Raw genomic sequence first — 20029 nt, forward strand, 5'->3', positions numbered from 1 at the left:
GGCAGCCCTGGCCCATTAATCGTTTGGAGAGGCGGGGGCAGTGCACGGGGCTCAGCCCTTCTTCCATTGGGCCCAGGAAGCCTGGAATCACATTGGTGCCTGTTGGGGGGGGGGGGCTGAGGGCAAGACGGAGGGGGTTTTTCAGTCGCAGACGAGAGATTGGGTCAGTGGGACTCGATGCTCTGGTGTGTCCGTGGCCCCCGGCGAGTCTTCTCCCTGTGGCCCCCCCCCTCGTAACGCAGGTACTCGCGGGTGTAGAGGCCTCCGATCCCGGCTCGGGGGTTCTGGGGGCGCGGAGCGGCCGGCGGCGTCTGTGGCTGGCGGATCTTGTTCACCTGGCAGTGGCCGAACCTCTGCGGCTGGCTCGCTTGGAAGGGGGTTGTTGCACCAGGGCCCCGTATTTTCGGCTCGGCCGGATGGCTCCTGTTTTTTAAGGACGGCTGCCTGAAGCCCTCCTACTCGTTTCCTTCCCCTCTCCTTCAGCCTCGGATGGGGTTCGTGGTGGGGAAAGGTTGCCTGAGAGAGAGAGAGAGCCGATGCCCCCCCCCTGGGAAGCTGGGCTGCTTTAAGCAGTCCCGGGGGAAGTCCCCTCGCCCGAGGGTTAACATCACCGCACTCACCACAGGGGCCGATTCGGAAAGCACTTTTTATTTCTGTACACACCACAAAAATGATAAAAAGTACAACTGCTGCCCCGGTCGTCGACAGCGCATCAGCATCCCCCCCCCCCACCCCCGGGAGCAGAGCGGAGAGGGGACAGCGGCCGCCCCCCCCCCGGCTTTTAATGAGGTACACGCCTCCCAGCCTCCCCCCTCCGCCTGGAGAGCGCAGTAGAAAACATAAAACTTAAGACTGTTTTTATTTTTTCTTTATATAAAAAAGGAAAAAAAAATATAAAAATTTACAAAATAGAGCCTCTCTCCCCCCCCCCCCCTCTCTTAGACGCCCTCAGAGAGCAGTTGGAAGGGGGGGGGGGACAGGCAGGGAGGGCCGTGGCCCCAGCGGATCACTGCAGCTGCCCCCCCCCCCCCCCCCCCATCCCCAGGCTTGGAAAGCACAGTGCAGGGAGGCCTCCGGCAGGGCCCCCTCCTCGGCAGCATCAGGCTTTCCTGTCTTCCCCCCCCCGCCCCTCTTTTTTTTTTCCCAAATAAATAAGCTTTAGAGTACCAATAGGGGGGGTGGGGTGTGGAGAGAGGGGAACGCACTCCTTAATAGTATGAAGGCATGGGAGTGAGCACAAGCAAAGCAGCTTCCCCCCCCCCCCCCCCATCAGTCCAGGACTCCTCTCTCTCTCTCTCCAGAATCCGGGCCGGGCCTGGCAGCCCCACCCGGGCTCTCGGTCTCACCCTGGTACAGGGCGGTGCCTCTCCAGCGCAGGGATCTGTACCCATCTCTGCCCAAGCCCCTCTCACCGTGTAGGCGTGGACCTGTGGACGCAGAGCCGTGGGATCCCCCTCCCCCCACCCAGGCGCCTCAGCCTTTCTTGACCCCCCCCTCCCTCCAACAACCAATGTACATGGGAGGGAGGCTCGAGGGCATAAGTCCGTCCCCGGCACCAGCGCGCTCCGGCAGCTCTTGGCCTCTGAGGAGGTTCTCCATCGCGGAAAGTCTCTTTTCTTCCCAAACCGTCTTATCTTGCATGTACCCTGCTGGTCTCACCGCCGCTCTCCTCCTCCTCCTCCATCCTGATCTCTGGCGGCGGCGGAGGGGCGCCGGAGCCATCTCCCGCCCCAAGCGCCGCTCCCGGCCTGCAGCCCTCCGCCCCTTCCTCGATGGGTTCCAGCGCCACGCTCAGCTCCATTTCGTGGATTCCCACGTCGTAAGGCAGGGCCGTGCAGGAGGAGACCCTCCCGGAGCCACAGCCCTCGCACGCCTAAGAGAGGAGACAGCAAGCGAGGAAGAGATCAGAGGGCGGCAGCGCTCGCAGCTCTTGCCCCAGAATTAGTGGAGAGGGGAGTCGATGGGAGGGGGAGGGTAGGAGATGAAGATTCCCCCAGTAAGGGGGGGGGAATTCCCCCACCACTACCACTGATGCTGGGAGCGGCGAGGGAACCCTGGGGGGGGTGTCTCCTCGCTCCTCACCGTGACATCGATGGCTTTGGGCAGAAGGCCCTTCCGCATCCAGGGATGCACCTCCGCCAGCTCTTTCTTCTGCTCCTCCGTGAAGCGGGGCTGCTGCTTCTGCATCTGCTTCAGTTTCTCTCGGTCCTGCCGCAGCACCGCCTCCACGTCCCTGCAGCCGGTCGGAAAAGGGAGGGAGGGGGGAAGAAATGGAAATCAGAACGTTATTTAACGCTCCTGCCGCCAACTACCAGCGAAAAAAAAAAAAGCCAGGACCCCTCCCGGTGGCTCCCTCCTCACCTGCCGGGGAGCTGGTAGGTCATCATGACCTTGTGGTCGGTGTTGGCCATCAGCAGCCAGATGGGGTCCTGCATGACGTACTTGATGAAGTGCTCGTTGTCCTTCTGCTCCGCCCTCTTCTTGCTGCCGCGATCGTTCTCGGACGAGTCCACGCTCCCAAAGTACTTGCTGGTGTTACTGCTCTGGCTGCTCCCTGTGGGGGAAAAGCCCAGAGAGAGAGGGTGGGTAAAGCAGCTGGAAACCAGAAAACCCTTCGGGCAGGGGAGCCAACTTTTCAAGACGACTCCCCACCAAAGTACCCCTCCCCGGTCACAGTGAAGTTTGTGCAAGACTGGGGGGGGTGCTCGAGCAGCCACAGCGCAGACATCTAGTCCTTCAATGATCTTAAAGCTGAATTCATAAAATAAGAGCAAAAAAAAAAAAACAACACACACCACTGTTGGAGCTGCCCACACCTAAACTGTGCCAGACAGATCGTGACGGTGCCCACCTTCGCCCTGGATCACGATGGGCACCCCCTTACCCCTGGCTGTAATTACAAGCCAATTACTACTTTTTTTTTTTAAGGGCCTGGGACTCACTTGTGCCAGAAGCAGAAGTGCTGCCTCCACCGTTGGAGCTGTCGCCGCCGGAGGCCATGGAGCCAGAGACAGCCGAGCCCGTGCCGGACTGCGAATCCTCCTGCAGCAGGAGGTCGAGGAGGTCGCTGGAGCTGGAGAGAGCATCGTTATTGGACAATTCGTTAGCCTCCCCCTGCCGCGAGAGAAAAGACAACAGAAAGGAGACATTTAGTACGGAAAAAAAAAAAAAATAATGCAAAAAAGTTTGCAGGTTGCAATTTTGGAGCAGAAATTTTTCCAACAGCTAATTCTGTGATTCTCGACTTCACGGGTCAATTCAGAAAGCACAGCAAGTGTACGCAACCAAACCGAACCGCCTGAACGAATGCACACGAAAACTCCGGCATAGCCGAGCATAAAATGAGGACTAACTCGGACTGCCACAGCATGGCAGCCTCAACGTGTGCCGCCCACCTTGATGGGCAGGGGAAGGTTAAAAAGCCAGGAAGGCCGGCGCTCACCAAGCAGGCTTCCTTCTGGGCAGTCTCGCTGCCCGCGCCACTGGCGTTCCAGTCTGCGTTACTGGCTGCCCCGCCTCCCTGGTTGCTGGCTCCGCCTCCTTCCTGGCGCTCTGCAGACTTGGGTGCCTCTTCCATCTGCAGCAGGTTGAGCTGGAGGGGGGAGCTGCACCGTGACTCGAAGAGCGGCGAGCCGGCCCCGTCTCGCTGACTCAAGGAGTGCGGGGTGGTGGAGCGAGAGGCAGGGTGCGTGGTTTCCGGCCCCGGGGTCGCCGGTGCCGTGGTGCTTGGGGCCTGGGTGGCTGGGGGGGGAGGGAAAGGGTACATGGGCGTGCCCCCGAAAGAGCCCTGGCTGGGGTAGAAGGGTGGCAGCGGGCCGCCCATCTGAGGAAACATGAAGTTGGGTAGGACCAGGGCCACCATGGGCGTGACCAGAGGCGCTGGGAACTGAGGGGGCTGCATGGGGTAGCGAGCATCCTGGGGCATGGGCTCGGGGGCCGGGGGCATGGAGGCACGAGGGTGGAAAACGGGCAGGGGATAGGCGGGCATGATGGTGGGGAAAGGCATGGAAGGCAGGCTGCAAGGAGAGGAGCCGGGCAGGCCCTGGGGATGCGGCCGGGAGCCGTGGTTCAGTGCAGGCTCCGGGCCCTCGGCCGACTTCTGCTGCTTCAGGCGCTTGGCTTTTGATTTGCCGCTTCTCCCCCGCCGGCCGCTGCCCGGGCCACCTCTGGCAGTACCAGACTGGGAGCCTCTCTGTCCTGGAGAAAGAGGAGAGAGAAGGAATGAAGTGCAGCTCCCCATCTTAGCAAAATGCAAGGCTATATCCCCCCCCCCCCCCCAACTACCAGCCCCACCCCCCTTCCGCCTCGCGCTCGCACACTCACCTCGGTCCGGGTGCTGCCCCGGGTACCGGGAATCCTGCCGGCAGAGCCCCTGGGGTGGGTTGAAGATCTGCACTCGGCTGAGGTCCCTGAAGCGGACGAGGAAGGCCTGTTCCTCCTTCTGGGTGTGGATGGACAGCACCTCCTTGGTCAGGCCCACCTTGCGGTACTGGTCCTTGTCCTGGGCCATACTGGGCGCGGGCATGGAGACCGGAGCCGGAGTACTGGGTGCCTCCTCCATCATCACAATGTCTGCGGAAAGGATATGGGGAAAAAAAACGGGGAGGAGTTATTGGAAAGCTAACGCGCCGGCTGCACACCCTGTGCTCTCCAGCAAAACCCATCCACCGGCAGGAGGGTGAGAAAGATCAAAGCTCAGATGGTCCACCCACCCTACCCAACCGTTTGCTGGTGGCAGTGACTGCCACTTCGTGCAGGTTGCCCCCAATCTGTTCAGCTTTACACTGCATCGCTGCGGCCCGATCTCTGTCCACGTCTTCCCCCATGGGATGAAAGAAAGCAGCCCCCTTTTTGTCTCTTGGTGGCCCGACAAAGAGCCAGGGAGCATAAACCTCACATTTCCGCTCAACTATCTACCCACCCCCTAACTCCAACCCTAAGCCTCATTTCCGACCCCCAAAGTCTTAGGCTAGGCCTTGCTCCTCTACACCATTGTCGTTCCCCCCCCCCCCCGACACACACCTCCCCATAATCCCTACGTCTTCCTTTCAATCACCCAACTCTGCATCCCACTCCCCCTCTCTGCCCTGCTCCTCACCCCGACCTTCTAATCCTCCCCCTACCCTTCATTCCTCAATCTGTCCTCTTCGTCCCGTGCCTCGCTCCTCACTGTTTTGCTTCCTGCTTCCAGACTTCCTCACCACTGCGCTAGGGGCAGTTTTCCTTTAAGATCGAGCAGGTTAGACACAGCTGACCTCAGCAAGAAGTTAAAAATGGAAAAAAGCGCCCAAGACTGAGCCCTGCAGAGACCCCGCCTGCCGCTGCACCCAGGAGAAGGCTCTGTCTCCTTCAACCCCTTGGGCTGCCAAGGGCAAATCTTTCTGACCGGTCCCCCCTGAGAAAGGAGCTGCAACCACGAAGAGCTCAGTGGTCGTCCCCTTCCCCCATCTGTAACGTGAACACAAAATAAGTACCCGATTCCGGGGGCTTCTTGTCTCCCACGTGGACGATGGTGCTGCTGAAGCTACACTGACTGGTGATGGACACCACACTCTCTGCTTTGCTGGGCAGGGCCAGGGGCGTGAGCGGGGCCCCCACCACTGCCGCCGGCGGCTCCTTCCGCTTGCGTGGGCCGTCCAAGGCTTCCTCCATGACATCTGTTTAAAGAGATGAAGAAGGGTTTTATTGTAAAAAGCCCATTGGATTGGGGGGGGGGGGGGTGGAGGGATGGCCGAAACTACATCCCACCCACTCCCCTTGCCATCTACCCACCATCAAGAGAGACCACGGAAATGCTGCAACACAAGCGTTCAGCTCCTCCAGAAGAAGAACATGCGACAAGAATGGTCAAGGACAACGGGAAGTGGCATTCAAGGATTTGGTGGATGGAAGGGTGATGCCCCCCCCCCCCCCCGCCACGCTCTGAGATCCTCAGGAATGACATACAGACAGGCCCCTCCCCAAGGAGTTAGAGATGGGGTGAGGCAGGCAGGAGTACCCCGTCTCCTTCAGCACCCGACAGTGCACGGAGATCACCCATTCTTTTGCTGAGGATGCGGGAGATTTTTCAGGAAAAACGGAGCCTGCAGGCTATAGCCTCAGCCCATGAAATCTCTCACAGGGACGACCGCCGTAGCTGGGGGGGCTTTGGGCAGGCGTTGATGGACTGGGCGAGAGCAGACGGTGCTCTGGCCTCGGAGTTGCGGCCCTCACCTTTCTTGGCTGCAGCCGTGTCTTCGCCCGCCTTCTGCCTGTCATCATCGCTGGTGGAGGAGGTGGTGTACGAGGAGGAGCCACACTTCCGCTTCACCGTGTTCGGGATGTTACAGCTCTCCAAATACCTTAAGCAAGACGGGGTGAAACAGGCCAACTTTAGAAATGGGACATGGTGGAGGAAGCGCCGACGATGGAAGAACCAAAAAGGGAATGATGAAGGAGGGTCGAGGGCGAGAGGGAGGTGGCAGCCATAGGGCGTTGGTGGAGGTACGGTAAGGGTGAGGGGATGCAGCGGAGTGGGAGAGAATGGTAGGAGCCCCTGCCGTGGCCCCTCTGCTGCCGCAGGGTCACTCACCGGATAATGCTGTCCAGACAATTGATCTGCTGATAGGAGACGTTGGCCAGATCTTTCCTGGGGGACTCCTCGGGGGCTGCTGCTTTCCCGACACTCGCGCTAGAGTCCCTTCGCGCCTTCCGCCTGCGGAGGGCTGACACCTTTTGGTGGTGCCAGTGCTGGAAGAAGAGGAGGAGGAGGGGGGAGTTACAGATTAGATTAGAGCACGAGACAAAATGCAGCCTCCGTGGTTATCAGCTCCCGTCTGCTGCGGGGCGAGTACAGTTCCCACGGCCGCTCCTCGTGACCTTGGGCAAGTCACTTTACCCTCCGTTACCTTAGACCTCGATTTTTCATTCCGCCACAAATATAACAGAAGGAAGAGCCGCGGCCAGAAAAGGGTCACAGCGCCCCTGGCTAAAGGCGTGTAAAACATTAGCGCCTGAAATGGTTAACCCCCCACCCTAACCGCTCCTCTTTCCCTCGTTTTAATTTTGACATCGCGATGCGGACGTTATTGCGCGCGTTAGGGCGGCATCGCGCGCGACAACGCGCCCCCATCGTGTTTTGCAAAAATGACCCTGATAGACTGGGAGCCCTCGGGGGACAGAGAAAGAACCACAGTCCCCGAATGTAAAGCGAAATATAAATAAATCAATAAATGCCCACCGCTGCACAAGAGGCGCCAGCGCACCTCATGGGGGGGTCACCATGGAGCAGAGAGCCTCCCACTCCCATGAGACATCAGCCTTGTAGGAGAGATGGGGGCAGCTCCCACTGAATGCTGCTAGCAGTAAGGCTTTTATTTACGGGTTATCATAAGGCTTGGGAACTACAGCCACTCGCTTACCGGCCAGGTGGTGTTTCTGGGGTTTTGCCCTGGACCCGATAAACATCTGCTGCCCCTGGTTCTTCACCATGTGAATGTTCTTGCAGATCTGCTGGAAGGTCATCTAGAGAAAGAGGGGGAAGGAAAAAAAAAACCATGATGTAACCTCAGGCTTCCTGCAGGCTGCAGAGGGACCTCCCCAGAGTGCACCGCTACTACCCGCATCACATTACGACTCCCACCCCCAGGAGGGGTCTTCTCCCTGCCAGCAAGCCAGTCCTCCTGCATATCCGGGAAGAACCTTCCCCGCTCCTCGGACCACGTTAAGTCTCCCCCACCCCGAGCAGCCCCAGTCCTGGCCCCATCACAGCACGCCCCTGCAGGGAAGCCCCGTACCCAGGCAGGGAGCGCGGAGACCCCCCCCCCCCCCCCATCCCCCCCAGGGCCCTGGCAGCGCCCGACCTTTGTGCCCGCGAGCCGATTTACTCACCGGTCTGAGCGCTTGCACTTCCTCCACGGCCATCCCATGGCCGTCACTGGACGAGGCGACGCTGAGGAACTGCTCGTGGGAGGCGTTACTGCCCCCGCTGCCGTTACCCGCCGAGGTGGAAGTGTGCACGGGCTAAAAAAACGGAGAGAAGCCAAACGGAAGGGAGGGTGAGGCAAGGCACACGCGCACATCTGGACAGAACACAAACAAGGTCAGCGCCACGCGAGCAGGAAACAGCCGGAGACTCGGCTCTCAGTGGTACCCTGAGCGCCCCTGGTCTATGAACCCCCTCGGCCAAGACCCACCGCCCGCAGGTCCGTGACGCACTCGGAGATGCAGCAGAGTAAACGAGGCCAAGCCCTGCCTCAAACGTGGTCTTTGCGCTTTTTCTCTCTGGGGGCGGCGTCTCCCTGCGTCCCTGGACAGGAACAAAACTCGTTCCTCGGCCAGGGGCTGTGGCGGGAGCCACCTCTGTCTCCCCCCATCGACTGCCAGTGCCCTCCTCAGTACTTGCCAGGTGACGAAGAGCGCCTCCCTGCTGGAGCAAGCGTCAAGGCGCGCTAGGAAATCCCTTTAAGAGAGTCAGCCCACTGGCTGACTGGACGTGCTCCAGGTGGGCGCTATTCGTGTTTCGGGTGTCAAGATCCATGTAAGAGGGCCACATTAAAAAAAATGGGGGTTTTAAGATACTGCCGCGCCGACCACCGCAAACGCAGATTTATCCGGATCGGGAACCCGGGCAGCCTGCAGCCCAATACGGGACCTGTCGTACCCGAGTGCTATGACGCACCCCCGCCTGTGCTATTTTTTTTTTTAACTGCCTGCCGCCATCTCTGTTTCCTTGAGCCTTGATGCTTTATTCACGGAACAGACAGACCCTAACCCTGCTGTAACAGTGCGTTCTGTACTGCGCTACCGAGGCGTCGTACGCGACCCCTACGCGATGAGCCCTAGGGTCGGCTTGTAAATAAATCATCATCAGGGCTGTTTTATTTTTTTTCACGCCTTTCCAGCCACGAGGTCACCCGTCCAGGAGTCTCGCGGGACACCGTGCACAGATCGACACCCCCCCCTCCTCCCCATCCTGCGGCCCGACCCGGGAAAAAACTCCCCCTGTCCCCCACGGAGGCTCCGTTCACCTGCAAGAGGATCTTATGAATCTGCTCCGACAGCTCCTGAACGTCTGGCTCCACGGCTTTCAGCTCTACCCCTTTGGGGGCCGTGAAGATATCTTCGTTCAGGGGCCCGCTGAGGAGGGAGAGGGTGAGAAGTTCAAATCGCATACAGGGTGGCAGGCCAGAAAGACCCTCCCCACCGCCCCCCGGTCTGTCACCTAAATCCCTCCGCTGAGGCACCACACTGGCAGGAGTTCTCGACCCCCTACAACCCCAAACTCCCACCCCCCCGAGCTGTCATTTCTCGCCACCAAAGAGAGCTCCATCTACAGAGAGTCCCCCGACTTCCCACCCCCCCAAAAACGCACCGGCTCGTGAAATCCCCCCCCCCGCGGGGAAGAGAAGGAGGAGATACTCACGTGCGAACTTTGTGGCGACCCAGGATGAAGGACACCTTGCGGCTCCAGGGATTGACGAAGCTGGACCAGCTGGTGTCGATGGTCACGTACTCGCCGTTCCGCGCGCAGAAGCGGATGGGGGAGTGGTCGAAGGGCTGTCCGGCGCACTGCAGGACTGCAGAAAGGAGAGGAGAGGCGTGAGCGGCGTCAGCCGGCGAGGGGAAAGCAGCCCAGGAAAAAAGCTGAGCCGCATGAAATCACGGTGCCCCGGCCCCGGATCCCAGCAAGCACGGGCCCCCCCCTCCCCCTTCCCTCCCAACCCTGCCGCAGGGTATGAAAAAAACAAAACAAAACTTTGCAGCTTACTCTTTTTATGAATGGCCAGCATCAGCTGGCGGTCCTCGGGGTGCACGAACAGCAGCACAGGGGTCCCGATGAGATCCTGGGGGAGGTAGCCAAGGAGAGGAACAGCCCTGGAACAGAACACAGGAGAGGCGGCGGTGAAGGCGAGCGGAGAGAGAGAGAGCACGGACCCCGCGCTCGCGCCCGCATCGGCTGATGTGCCTGAAACGCGGCCGGCGGTGGGGGGAGGGGGGGGGGGAACATGCAACAAGAAGCACGAGACAGGGGGCAGGAGCTTAGGAGTAAAGGCGGCGTGACCAGAAATGCCGCGCGGCTCACCTCTCGTCCACCTCCTGGAATACGCAGCCCGGGGTGTGCCTGGTGGTGAAGATTCGTTTGTCCGGGGGGATCCGGGGAGCTGTGGGGAAGGGAGCGGGACAGGGCATGACTGCTTCTGCTTTCTCACGGTTAGATGAACAGGAAAGGCTGTCCTCGTGTCCCCCCCCCCCTCCACAGAGATGGAAATTAAAGAATCTGTAACAGCCCCTCCCCCCGCCTTACCTTCGTAGCCCGAGTGGACCCTCTCGGCGATGAGCAAGCAGCAGGGCTGACCCTCGGCGCTGTCAGAGTCGCGCACCTTCATCAGGTACGGCGTGAGGCGGAAGGGGTAGTAGTGCAGGTCGCGGGCCCCGCTGTGAAACAGACACCTGCAATAAGACCAGAGGCCGGAGGAGACCGGGACAATGGCACGGGGGGGGGGAGCAGCGGGAGAGCCAAAGGTGCTCCCAAGTCAGGGGTGCTCGGGGATGCGCTTGTGCCTCCCTCCCCATCCCCGCTGGCCGCTGCTGTGGTAGGGCGGGGGGAGGGGGTCAAGGTCATGCTTAGCACAAAAAACACAGCCTGTCCCCCAGGAACTGGAATGAATGAATTACCGCCCCCCCCCCCCCATCCCCGAAACACACAATTATCCCCCAACACCTCTGTGGATCCCCCTCCCCCACCTTCCCGCTACTGGGGGAGGCCGGGCCTGCCAACACCAACAGCTCACGTTTCCCGTGACCCCTAAAGAATTTCACAGCATAGGAATAACGAGGACACGGAAGAGATGCCCACAACCCCGCCCCATCCCCCCCCCACAACCTACTCCAGAGAAAATCTTTATGTGCTGTAATCTTTAAAAATTTCCCTCCCCTCTCACCCAGCACCAACTCCCCTAGACATGAACCTCAACTCTGTGCCTTGCTCCACTCCTCCCGCCTTCAGACCTAGTCACTGATGGCACTCCGAGCGTCGGTGAAACCAGCCTAGCCCGAGTCATACTGCGCCGTTCAGGAAGCGGGGCACGTGGCCGGCGATAACACAGGGCACAGCGCCGTGGGGGCAAGGCGTAGCACCAACAAGGGGGCAGGATGCGGCACGCGATGGCACGGGACGGGGTGTGGTGTGCGGATGATGATGATGGCATGGCGCGGGGGGGGGGAGGGGGGGGACAGGGCACGCTGCTGTTGTCACAGGGCACAGCTGGTGATGTCACGGGGCATGGTGCGCTGCCAGTAGTGTCACTGGGCGAAGCAAAAACAGTTGGTGACGGCACAACGCAGGGTGTGGCGCAGAGCTAGCAATGGCAGAGAGATTACTTTCAGCGCCCGTTTATCTATGGTATAAGAGAGCTTCTGTGGCATTTGTGTGTCACATAAGCACTGGGCAACAGCCTCTGGGCCTTCCGCATCAACCTTACAGAGACAGTTCCTGGGTTGCCCCAGTGAATTCTGTAGATGTCTCATGTATAATTCTAGAGATATCCAGGGAGAGAGGGAGAGAGAGAGAGAGAGAGACAGAGACAGACAGACAGACATACAGGGGGAGGAGAAAAAAAAATATAGCAGTAGGCATCTCATTACTGCCTCCTCGCTCCTGCGTCACCCTGGCCTGGAAACTTATAGAGAAAAGAGGCTGAATGCATCTCCAGAGCTGGGGGATCCTAACAAAAGCTCTGACATCCAGGAGACACTTTTACAGGGAAATTAATTATCCATCACCCCCACGGCTGCCAACTCGCCACCGGAAGCAACTGCAGTCCCAAAACCATGCCTCGCTATAAATAAATAGCCACACGGCCACTGCTGGGAAGGAGGGGGGTCTGGGAAATCCCCCACCTACCCCTTGTAAGTGCCACGGGTCTTGGTGGGGAGGGTGGGATCAACTGCAGGCGGAAGCTGTGGCTCAGACTCCCACTGCTGGGAAAGGGGAGCCAGGCAGATTTCTGCTGCACAAATTACAAACTAGAAAAATGAAAACTATTTTTTTTCCATTTAGTTATTTCTGGTCTTTGGGACGCTGGGGGAGGCTCAGGATCTGAAAACATGGTTCAAACACGTTAGAGCAGACTATGGAAGTCAAGAAGGCGCACGCTTACAGATACTCGCACACAGACACAAGCAAACAAAAGTCCCAGTTACCAAGCGCATTCACCACTGTATATTAAACAGCGGAAACTTTAAACCTAAACACAGCTATTCTAAAGCTGACACTTCCCTTCCCACCCACCCAGCTATGATGCTCCGCCTGCCACAGGCTAACTCTTCCTGAGAAATCATCCTTTGTGTATGCAAAGTCAGGGGAGATCCTCAATACCTCCCTGCAAGGCACAGAGGGGTCACAATCTACGAGAAAAAGAAAACGTCTAACCCGAGAAACAGTGTGGAGCCTTCACTTTCCATCCATCTGCCCCTCCTTTAAACCTACACTCTCTCCCCTTTACCCTCCCCAACACTGTCTCGCACCCACTCCCCACCCATCCCGTGCAGGAGCACTCACCTTATCCTGCAGAAGACTGATTTCTCCTGTGTGTAATCCATAAGAGCTGCATCTACAGAGACAGGGGAGGATACAGGATCAGGGAATGATGTGAAGCATGTCATCATAGTCTCCTCTCCCCTCGTAAACTAGCATAGTTACACTGTGACATGTACAAAGCACCACCTCCTCCTCATAGGCAAACACCAGGGGGGTTACATTCCCCCCCCCTCAGGTTTTGTGCTGTTGGTCTCACCTGACTCTGCAGGTCCCTATGTCAGAATGCACATCGATCGAAGGGAGGCAAATACTAAGGCACAGATGGGGGGAGGGAGATTCCCCCCATCTCAGCCTGCGAGTGCCAGGGAAACTGCAACTGAGGCAAGCAGATCACGCTAGCAGGTACTCACCAGCAGAGGTGCAGGCACTCCAAGACGGCAGGTGGTAGGGTGCGGTGGAACCGTAGAAGACGCTGACATCCTGGGGTGCCAGGAATTCTGCAAAGGAGGCACCTTTGAAGACATCACGTTTACAGCGCAGGATGAAGGCTGCCTGATCGGAGATGTACACAATCTTCCCCGTGATGAAGGAAACAGCCAGGGAGAACGTGTCCTGGGGAGGTAACGAGACAAGGGCGATATCAGCAGTGGAAAATAGGGAGACGTGTTAACTTACTCGATTGGCAGCTTCTGACAGCTGCTGCCGCTGGGAGGGAGTCACAGAGCAAAAAAAAAAAAAAAGCAGATACTCACGGGGTTTTTAAGATTGTACTCCGAGGTGATGTTCTCCAGCTCCTCGAGGGTGTAACTGGACATGTCCAGGCTGCATGGCTGCGTGTCATCGATGGTCCACTGCTGGTAGTAGTCTTGGTTAGCTGAGAGAGGGGGGAGACCACAGGCCTTCAGAGACAGTCACAGCACACAGTGACATGATTTTACATTTTTTTTTTTTTCTTTTTCAGCTTTGCCAGGACTAAAATCTGGCACTGCGCGCCTTTAGTTCCCCTATTTTATATCCTCTCCCAGAACGCTGCAATCATAGGGGCCCTAAATCCGGCTACTGGTCCGGGCAGGGCAGAAGACCTGACCAAAATGCAGGTCACAGCATTGCCACTGATCTACCAGGCCTGTCCAGCTTTTGCTATTTAACTCTATTGGTGGGGGGAGGAGATGAAAAAGGGGCTAGAATTCAAAGGGCTTGAGGTGGATTTCCAAACGGATTTTCACACATAAAACCCAAGTTTATGCACACAAGACACTTTAAAAAAAAAAAAAAAAGTGCTGAGGGGGTAGGGGCAGTGCATATAAAACGACACGTATAGCTCCATTAAACATTCACACAAATGTGTGCCATGTTTCAAGGGCGCGCGTCTCCCGTTACTGTGGGTAACCCTGCTGCTAGGCGCACGGGCAGATCAAAGCAACAGCGGAGAGCTGGCCCAGTAACCAGGAACAAAATCATTCCCTAAGTATCCTTGTTTCCACATCTGGGTTATAGGGGCTGGGAGATTGAGGCCTGGCATGGGGCAGAGGCAAAAAAAAAAGTCAGGCCTAAGGTCACAGGACCAGGCATGCTTCACACCGTGGTAATATACACAAAAAAAGAAGGTAAAACAGATTTTACATGAGCAAGTAACAAATAAAACATCTGTATAAATCATTTAAGTATTTATTACAAATGTTTAAACTATTGGCGCACAAATATATAATACAACATGTATCTTAAGCAATCACATCTTAAATTTCAATGATACAATGTATTAATAATAGGGTATGTATCACTCATAGGGTTCAAAACATACCTTGAAACATTGTATCATTTCTCAAACCACAGACACTATAAGATACAAAAACTCAATGGGATCACATTGAACATCCGAATTCCCACATATGCCCCTCTCTTAATCCCATGTGGGTACATAAAAGGATTGAGGTTTGAAGGCAGAGCTCCAATCACACCACTGCCACCAGCAGTCGAGGCACGAACACCTCCCGCAAACCACAGGCCGAACTCACCTCGCACCTGCTTGACACAGGACAGGGCATACTGCAGTGTGGCCAGCGTGCCGGACTTCCCTTTGCTGCGCTTCTCGGACGGCAGTCGGATCTTCAGCTCCTTGAGAGCCTTCATCAGCTCCTTCTGAGTCTTCTCCCGAGCCGACTGCTCACTGCTGCAGTGGGGGGAGACGGAGAAAATCAGAGAGCGTGGGGGAGAGACGCGTGTGCGGAGAGAGACGGGGGGGGGGGGGGGGGGGATAGTGTTGACTTCTAGGGATGTGTGTGTGTGTCTGGAGTGGGAGACCGACAGAGAAAGAGAGAGAGAGAGAGACCCGAACAGGTGCAAGTCTCGGCAGACGGTACTTGCCTGCAGCCGCTGGTGGAGGGGTTATGCTCAGAGCTGGCACTCAGGAGGCTGTACGCAATGGAGCTGCTGGGGGGAGACGGACTCTGGGAGTTTGTGCTGTGGACAGACGCGGACCCAAAATTAAAACCACAAAACCAAAAAAAACAAAAAAACCACACACAAGAAGAATTCAGTACCCAAAGCCAGAGTCTCACCCCCACGCCCTCTCGGTTTGGGTAGGTGCAGGCTTAGCAGCATAAGAGCGCCTCATGCGTATCCAAGTTAAGATGCCACAGACCAATCCTATTCTGTCCTCCCTTTGCCCTCAAGGCTCCTTACAGAGCACGCGTTGCCTTCCCCCAGGCTCCAGCCGGCAGTGAAAACCAAGACATCGCCACACCCGCGTCACGCCTGCCTCATCGGAGCCCCGCCCCCCCTCCCTTTTCACCAGGATGTCACGGTGACATCACACGCATGCTGCCAAGGCGAGAAACCCTGGGGGGGGGGGGGGGGCCCCCGGGCCCATCTACAGCTACGCTGGCCAGAAAAGGGCCAAAGGTCAAGACGCAGCCCGGAAGAAGGAAAGCCCAAGCCGGAGGTGGAGGGGCGGGGGGGAAGGCCCAGGGTAACAACGTACAGCCCTCCCCCCCACACAGCCGAAAGTGGTCGTTATAAAAGCTTATTTCCGGATAAACACCGACTTAACTTGGGAAGAAACCAAGATGGCGACCGAGCAGTCTGCTCCACAGTAGCCCTGCCTTCTACCCCTGCCCCATGGAAGGGCCCCAGGACCCTCAGCGCCCAAACCCATCTTTCTCAGGCAGCCACAGGCCCCCCCTCGGCTCGTCTCGCTCTCGGTGGCCCCTGCACCTCCCTCCCCTCCCTCGTGGGACCTCAGGGCCCCTCCCCTCTCACCTCTTGTTGCTCTCCGTGGTCTCCAGCAGCGCAGAGTCCTTCCCGTTGGTGCTGCTGTGCGAGCTGCGGGAGTCTCGCCCGCGGGACTCGTTCCCGCTGCCGGTGGTGTCCATGTCGTCGTTGGACCGGTTCCGGCGCTCCGCCTCCGCCTCCTCCCCCCCCCGGGAGGCCCGGCCTCTCCTGCCGGCCCCGCTGCTCTCGCTGCTGGCCTCGCCCTCGCTGTGGCTGGGGCCCGAGTTGCTGTTGCCGTTGCTCATGGTTTAGGCTCGCGCGTGCCGACTTACGGCGCCCGCTGGGCCAGAGAGAAACAGGAAAGAAAAGCCGCTCCGGACAAGCTCCTGGAGGAGGAGAAGCAGAGAAAGTCAGTGAGATACATGCACGCACAGAATAGACCGCAAACGTGATTACAGTGTGCACTTTTTCTCTCGTGTCCCTTCTCTAATGCCTGGGCTTCTTATTCTAAGCAAGGACAGCTGCTTTCAGGCCTCTCCCCCATCCTCACCAGAGGCAACATTGATCGGTGCCTCCGCTGTGTTGCTCACACACTCTGTGCCGAGCCTTGCTAGGCCCCCAGCCTCCTCCTGCCCTCTAATGAGGGGCCAGAGCAGGCCTGGCACATCCCCAGCACAAGGCGTGACCCTGCCGGGCTGCAGCCACTTAAGCCCCTGCTGGTGGCATTGACTTGAGGCTGCCCGACACAGAAAGTGCAGGTTATTCGCCAGGAGAGAGAGTGCAGGGGCTCTCAGAAACCACAGGCGAAACCTGCCATCGTCCCGCAAACCCGGGCATGGCCCCCCTCCGGCACCTGGGGGAAGGCTGCAAGTCAGCTCTGTGCCACTTTTTAAGTTTTGTAAACATGGCCAAGGCACCCAACCCCCCACCCCCCACCACCACCACCACCACCTTCTTCTTCAAAGCTTCCCCACACCAACCCCAACCTCGCCAGCCGCCTGCTCTCTGATGTTACGGATCAGGCAGGCTTTTTCTGTCCCTTTTCATCTGCCGCTTCAAATAGAGAGACAAAATAAACAATCGATCCCCCTGTCAGTCAGCAAGCAACAGATAGCTGACCTTTCCCTAGATAGGAGCCAGGCCCTAGCCCGAGAGCTGTACACAGGGCCCAGCCTTTGATGAAGTCTCAGTCCCCCGAGCCAGAAATAAAATCATCGACTCCCCTCTTCCTTCCTGCAGAAACCAAACCTCAGTAAGGCAGAGCAGCAAAGGCTTCTGGGATACTTGGCCTAAGGCTACAGTCGGCCAACGTCCTTAGACCATCGCCGAGTAACGAAAGAGCTGCTACCATCTCAAGGTGTCAAATGACTTGACACTGAGAAACTCCAGACTTCCCCAGCCTGACACACATCCCCCAAAAGCTCCTGGTGGAGTTGCGACCCAGAGGCTCATGGAATGTAAGTTACAAACCCTGCACGGCACAGGAGGCGAGGAGGGGTGTCAAACGGGCCAGGGAGAGGTCGGCCGCAGGATACAGGAAGGGTGAACGGTGCCCGCCCCAGGAAGGGACTCTTGAGGAGCGGGCAGCGCCCGTGACTTCTGTCCTGAGCGTGGCCGGACGCAGCAAGATCAATGGAGTGCAGCAAGTGTCTCCATATCTCCTCAACGGGACCCCCCAACCCGCCCCCTTCTACGCTTCTAGAGGCTGCGCAATAACACATGTACGTACGTGATATGCACTCACAGGAAAACACAGAGACAGACACACGGACACAGCATCATCTCCAGCGGAGAAGAGAAGCTCAAAGGCAGCAGCTCTCCCCCCCCCCCCCCCCCTTCTACCTGCAAAGGACGCCTTTCCTGCCCTCCTTATTCAGTCGCTCCGAGGTCAGGGTTCACGCGCTCCTCCCAGCCACCCAAAGACCGGGGCAGCAGAGCGAGCAGACCTCAGGGCAGCCCCCTCACCTGCCCTGCCTCCAGGAAAAAGAAGGGGACCCTCTCTTACCCCAGACCCCTGCTCACTGCTGCAATGACCTTTTATGTGCCGAGGGCTCATGCCTGCCTGCACTCGTCTACTCTACAGACTAAGAACATCTGCAGGGGGTCTAGCCAGCTCTATTTTGGGAAGATTAGATGGCATACAGAGGAGGGGGAAGAGGCTTGCCCCCCTCTCAGCTAGCGCCCACCCGGGTGCACGCCGAGAGCTCACAATCCCAGCCTTGGCACGGGGGACGCAGCTTACAGAGGCTCTGACAGCGAGCTGACGGGACGGTGGCGGCAGCGGAGATCGGAAACACCAGAAACCGCAAAGAGGCATGCCAGCGAAGAGGGACGGAGCGAGGAGGCGGGGCCAGAGGGAGAGGGGTGGGCGGAGCCTGCCCTCCTGGCACCACCACCACAAAACTTCGGGACAGGAACAGAGTGTCCCGGGAGGCGGCTGGTTCCGGAAGCACCAATGAACAAGACGTTCCTGCCCACCAGGGTGCCCGTTTGATCCAAACACCGGGAAACTCTGCTCCACGTGCAGGCCCTCCTCTGCGCCTCCGTACAGACTGTTTTTGTACCGCACGACACCTGCGGTCACGGGACTCCACGCCACCCACCCCCAAACCAGTCACAACGCCAAAATAAAAACTACGAGAGGCCACCGGCAGGGGAAAAGCCATCATGAGGGACTATCCGCAGATAACGTAACTCCGAGATGCACAAGCCATAAAGCCCTAGCGCTGTGCAGCCACCTCTGGGAAGCTCAGCTAGAACACCCCTTCCTCCCTCCCCCCCCCCCCCCCCCCGTCCAGCCACCTCTGAGGGCACTCACACTGATATCAGCACATCAAATAAACAAAATCTCAGAGCAAAAACCGCCATGTTATTAATCTTCACCCAAATCAATGCTCAAGACAGGGAGAAGGGAAGGGGGAATGTTTCATAGGAGAGACATCTCCCTACCTGCCCGTCAGCATACTTCACAATCCTGCCCCTTCACAGCTGCAAGATCCAGACAAAAGCCCGTCAGCTTCAGATTCCCGATAAGGGCTGACGTCTCTCAGCTCCTGTGATCTTCAGATCCAAAAGCAAGGAACTGACGTCTCTCAGCTCTGCAGCCCTCAGATCCAAGAGCAAGGACCCGTATGCCTGAGCTCCTGCAGCCCTCAGATCCAAGGCAACGACTGACAGAGCCCGAGCTCCCACAGCCTCTCCTCTCTCTCTCCTCCCCTCCCGCCTCCTGCCATGTGAGCCTGCGCCTGGAAGCCAGCAGGCATTACATAATCGGCAGGCACAGCCACCAATAGCTGCCTTGCCTCTGTCGTCAGCCTTGTGTTACACGCCACTGCACGTGGAGTGTAGTGCTGCCGGCCCCCACCCCCCCCCTCGCCTCGCTCTCTTCCACTGGCTGAGCTGGGCTGCCGACGAGACCAGAGCTCTGCATAACAGGGAAATGAGGCAGTAGAGCAAAAGCAGGCTTGCGAGGTCTCCATGGGTGGCGCACACATCCCGTTATGTGCACAAATATACCAGTGTACAAACACACGTGCACGACTGTCGTACGAGACGGACAGGCGGAGGCTAGGAGGGCAATTTCTGCCAATAAAAGCATTCTGTTCCCCCCACCCTCGATACACCTAAAAGCCCATGCGGCAGTCCACGCCGAGGGGAGGGGCTCATGGGCCAGAGGAAGGGAAGGGACACACGTAGACAGCATTTCCAAGAAGGGGAAAAGTCTGAATGTGCTTCCCACTTTTAAAATTCGGTGCAAAGACTGCAGTAAAAAAAAAAAATATATATATATGTATGAGCAGACTCTGTTCCAAGGCAGGCAGCTGGCAAATTACCCCCTCAGTATAAATATATATGTAGCAAAAAAACATATACGCAAATATACATACAGAGAGATAGCTAGGAGGTAGGGCTGTTACAGACTTCAAAGAAACAGTAGTGAGAGAAATACATAAAGACAAGTCCATGCATACACAGACATGTACATACCCTGGTCTCTTCTCCTGACCCCTCATGCATGGCACTAACTCTGCAATCACTGTACAGGTGTGTGCTCTGGCACAGATGATCAGACGCAGGTGACATCACTCTTCACTGAGCCAATGGGGAAGCCGGTATCCTCCCCCCGTCTATGTTTCACTGGCACGCGGAGAATGTTGGCACCGCCGGCATGACACAATGTGCCAGTCCCCTCCTGCCCTGCTTTCTCTGTGTACCTGCTGCCGAGGGCGGGTAGGACAACAAGCAAGGCAGGGCGGGGAGAAGTGTAACCTCCCGCCCCCTTTCCCCAGTGGCTCTCAG

At 57.8% G+C, this 20029-nt stretch overlaps 1 protein-coding gene across 1 annotated transcript; it reads right to left on the reverse strand.

Annotated features, from left to right (window-relative positions):
• Positions 1 to 1506: 1506 nt before the first annotated feature.
• PER1 (period circadian regulator 1) lies at positions 1507 to 18932 on the reverse strand. The gene is made up of 23 exons (XM_029580426.1): positions 18680 to 18932; positions 15779 to 16116; positions 14885 to 14980; positions 14536 to 14690; positions 13273 to 13394; positions 12931 to 13132; positions 12542 to 12593; positions 10286 to 10416; positions 10064 to 10142; positions 9749 to 9855; positions 9404 to 9557; positions 9009 to 9117; positions 7870 to 8001; positions 7387 to 7503; positions 6572 to 6711; positions 6214 to 6341; positions 5475 to 5657; positions 4324 to 4572; positions 3443 to 4197; positions 2943 to 3114; positions 2362 to 2554; positions 2083 to 2233; positions 1507 to 1873 (listed from the first exon to the last, which is right to left on the reverse strand). The coding sequence occupies exons 2-23, from the start codon at positions 16033 to 16035 to the stop codon at positions 1631 to 1633; spliced, it is 3927 nt and encodes a 1308-aa protein (XP_029436286.1). The 5' UTR covers positions 16036 to 16116; positions 18680 to 18932; the 3' UTR covers positions 1507 to 1630.
• Positions 18933 to 20029: the final 1097 nt, after the last annotated feature.

This window comes from Rhinatrema bivittatum, chromosome 16 (assembly GCF_901001135.1).
Source record: "Rhinatrema bivittatum chromosome 16, aRhiBiv1.1, whole genome shotgun sequence".
NCBI classification, from domain to species: Eukaryota; Metazoa; Chordata; class Amphibia; order Gymnophiona; family Rhinatrematidae; genus Rhinatrema; species Rhinatrema bivittatum.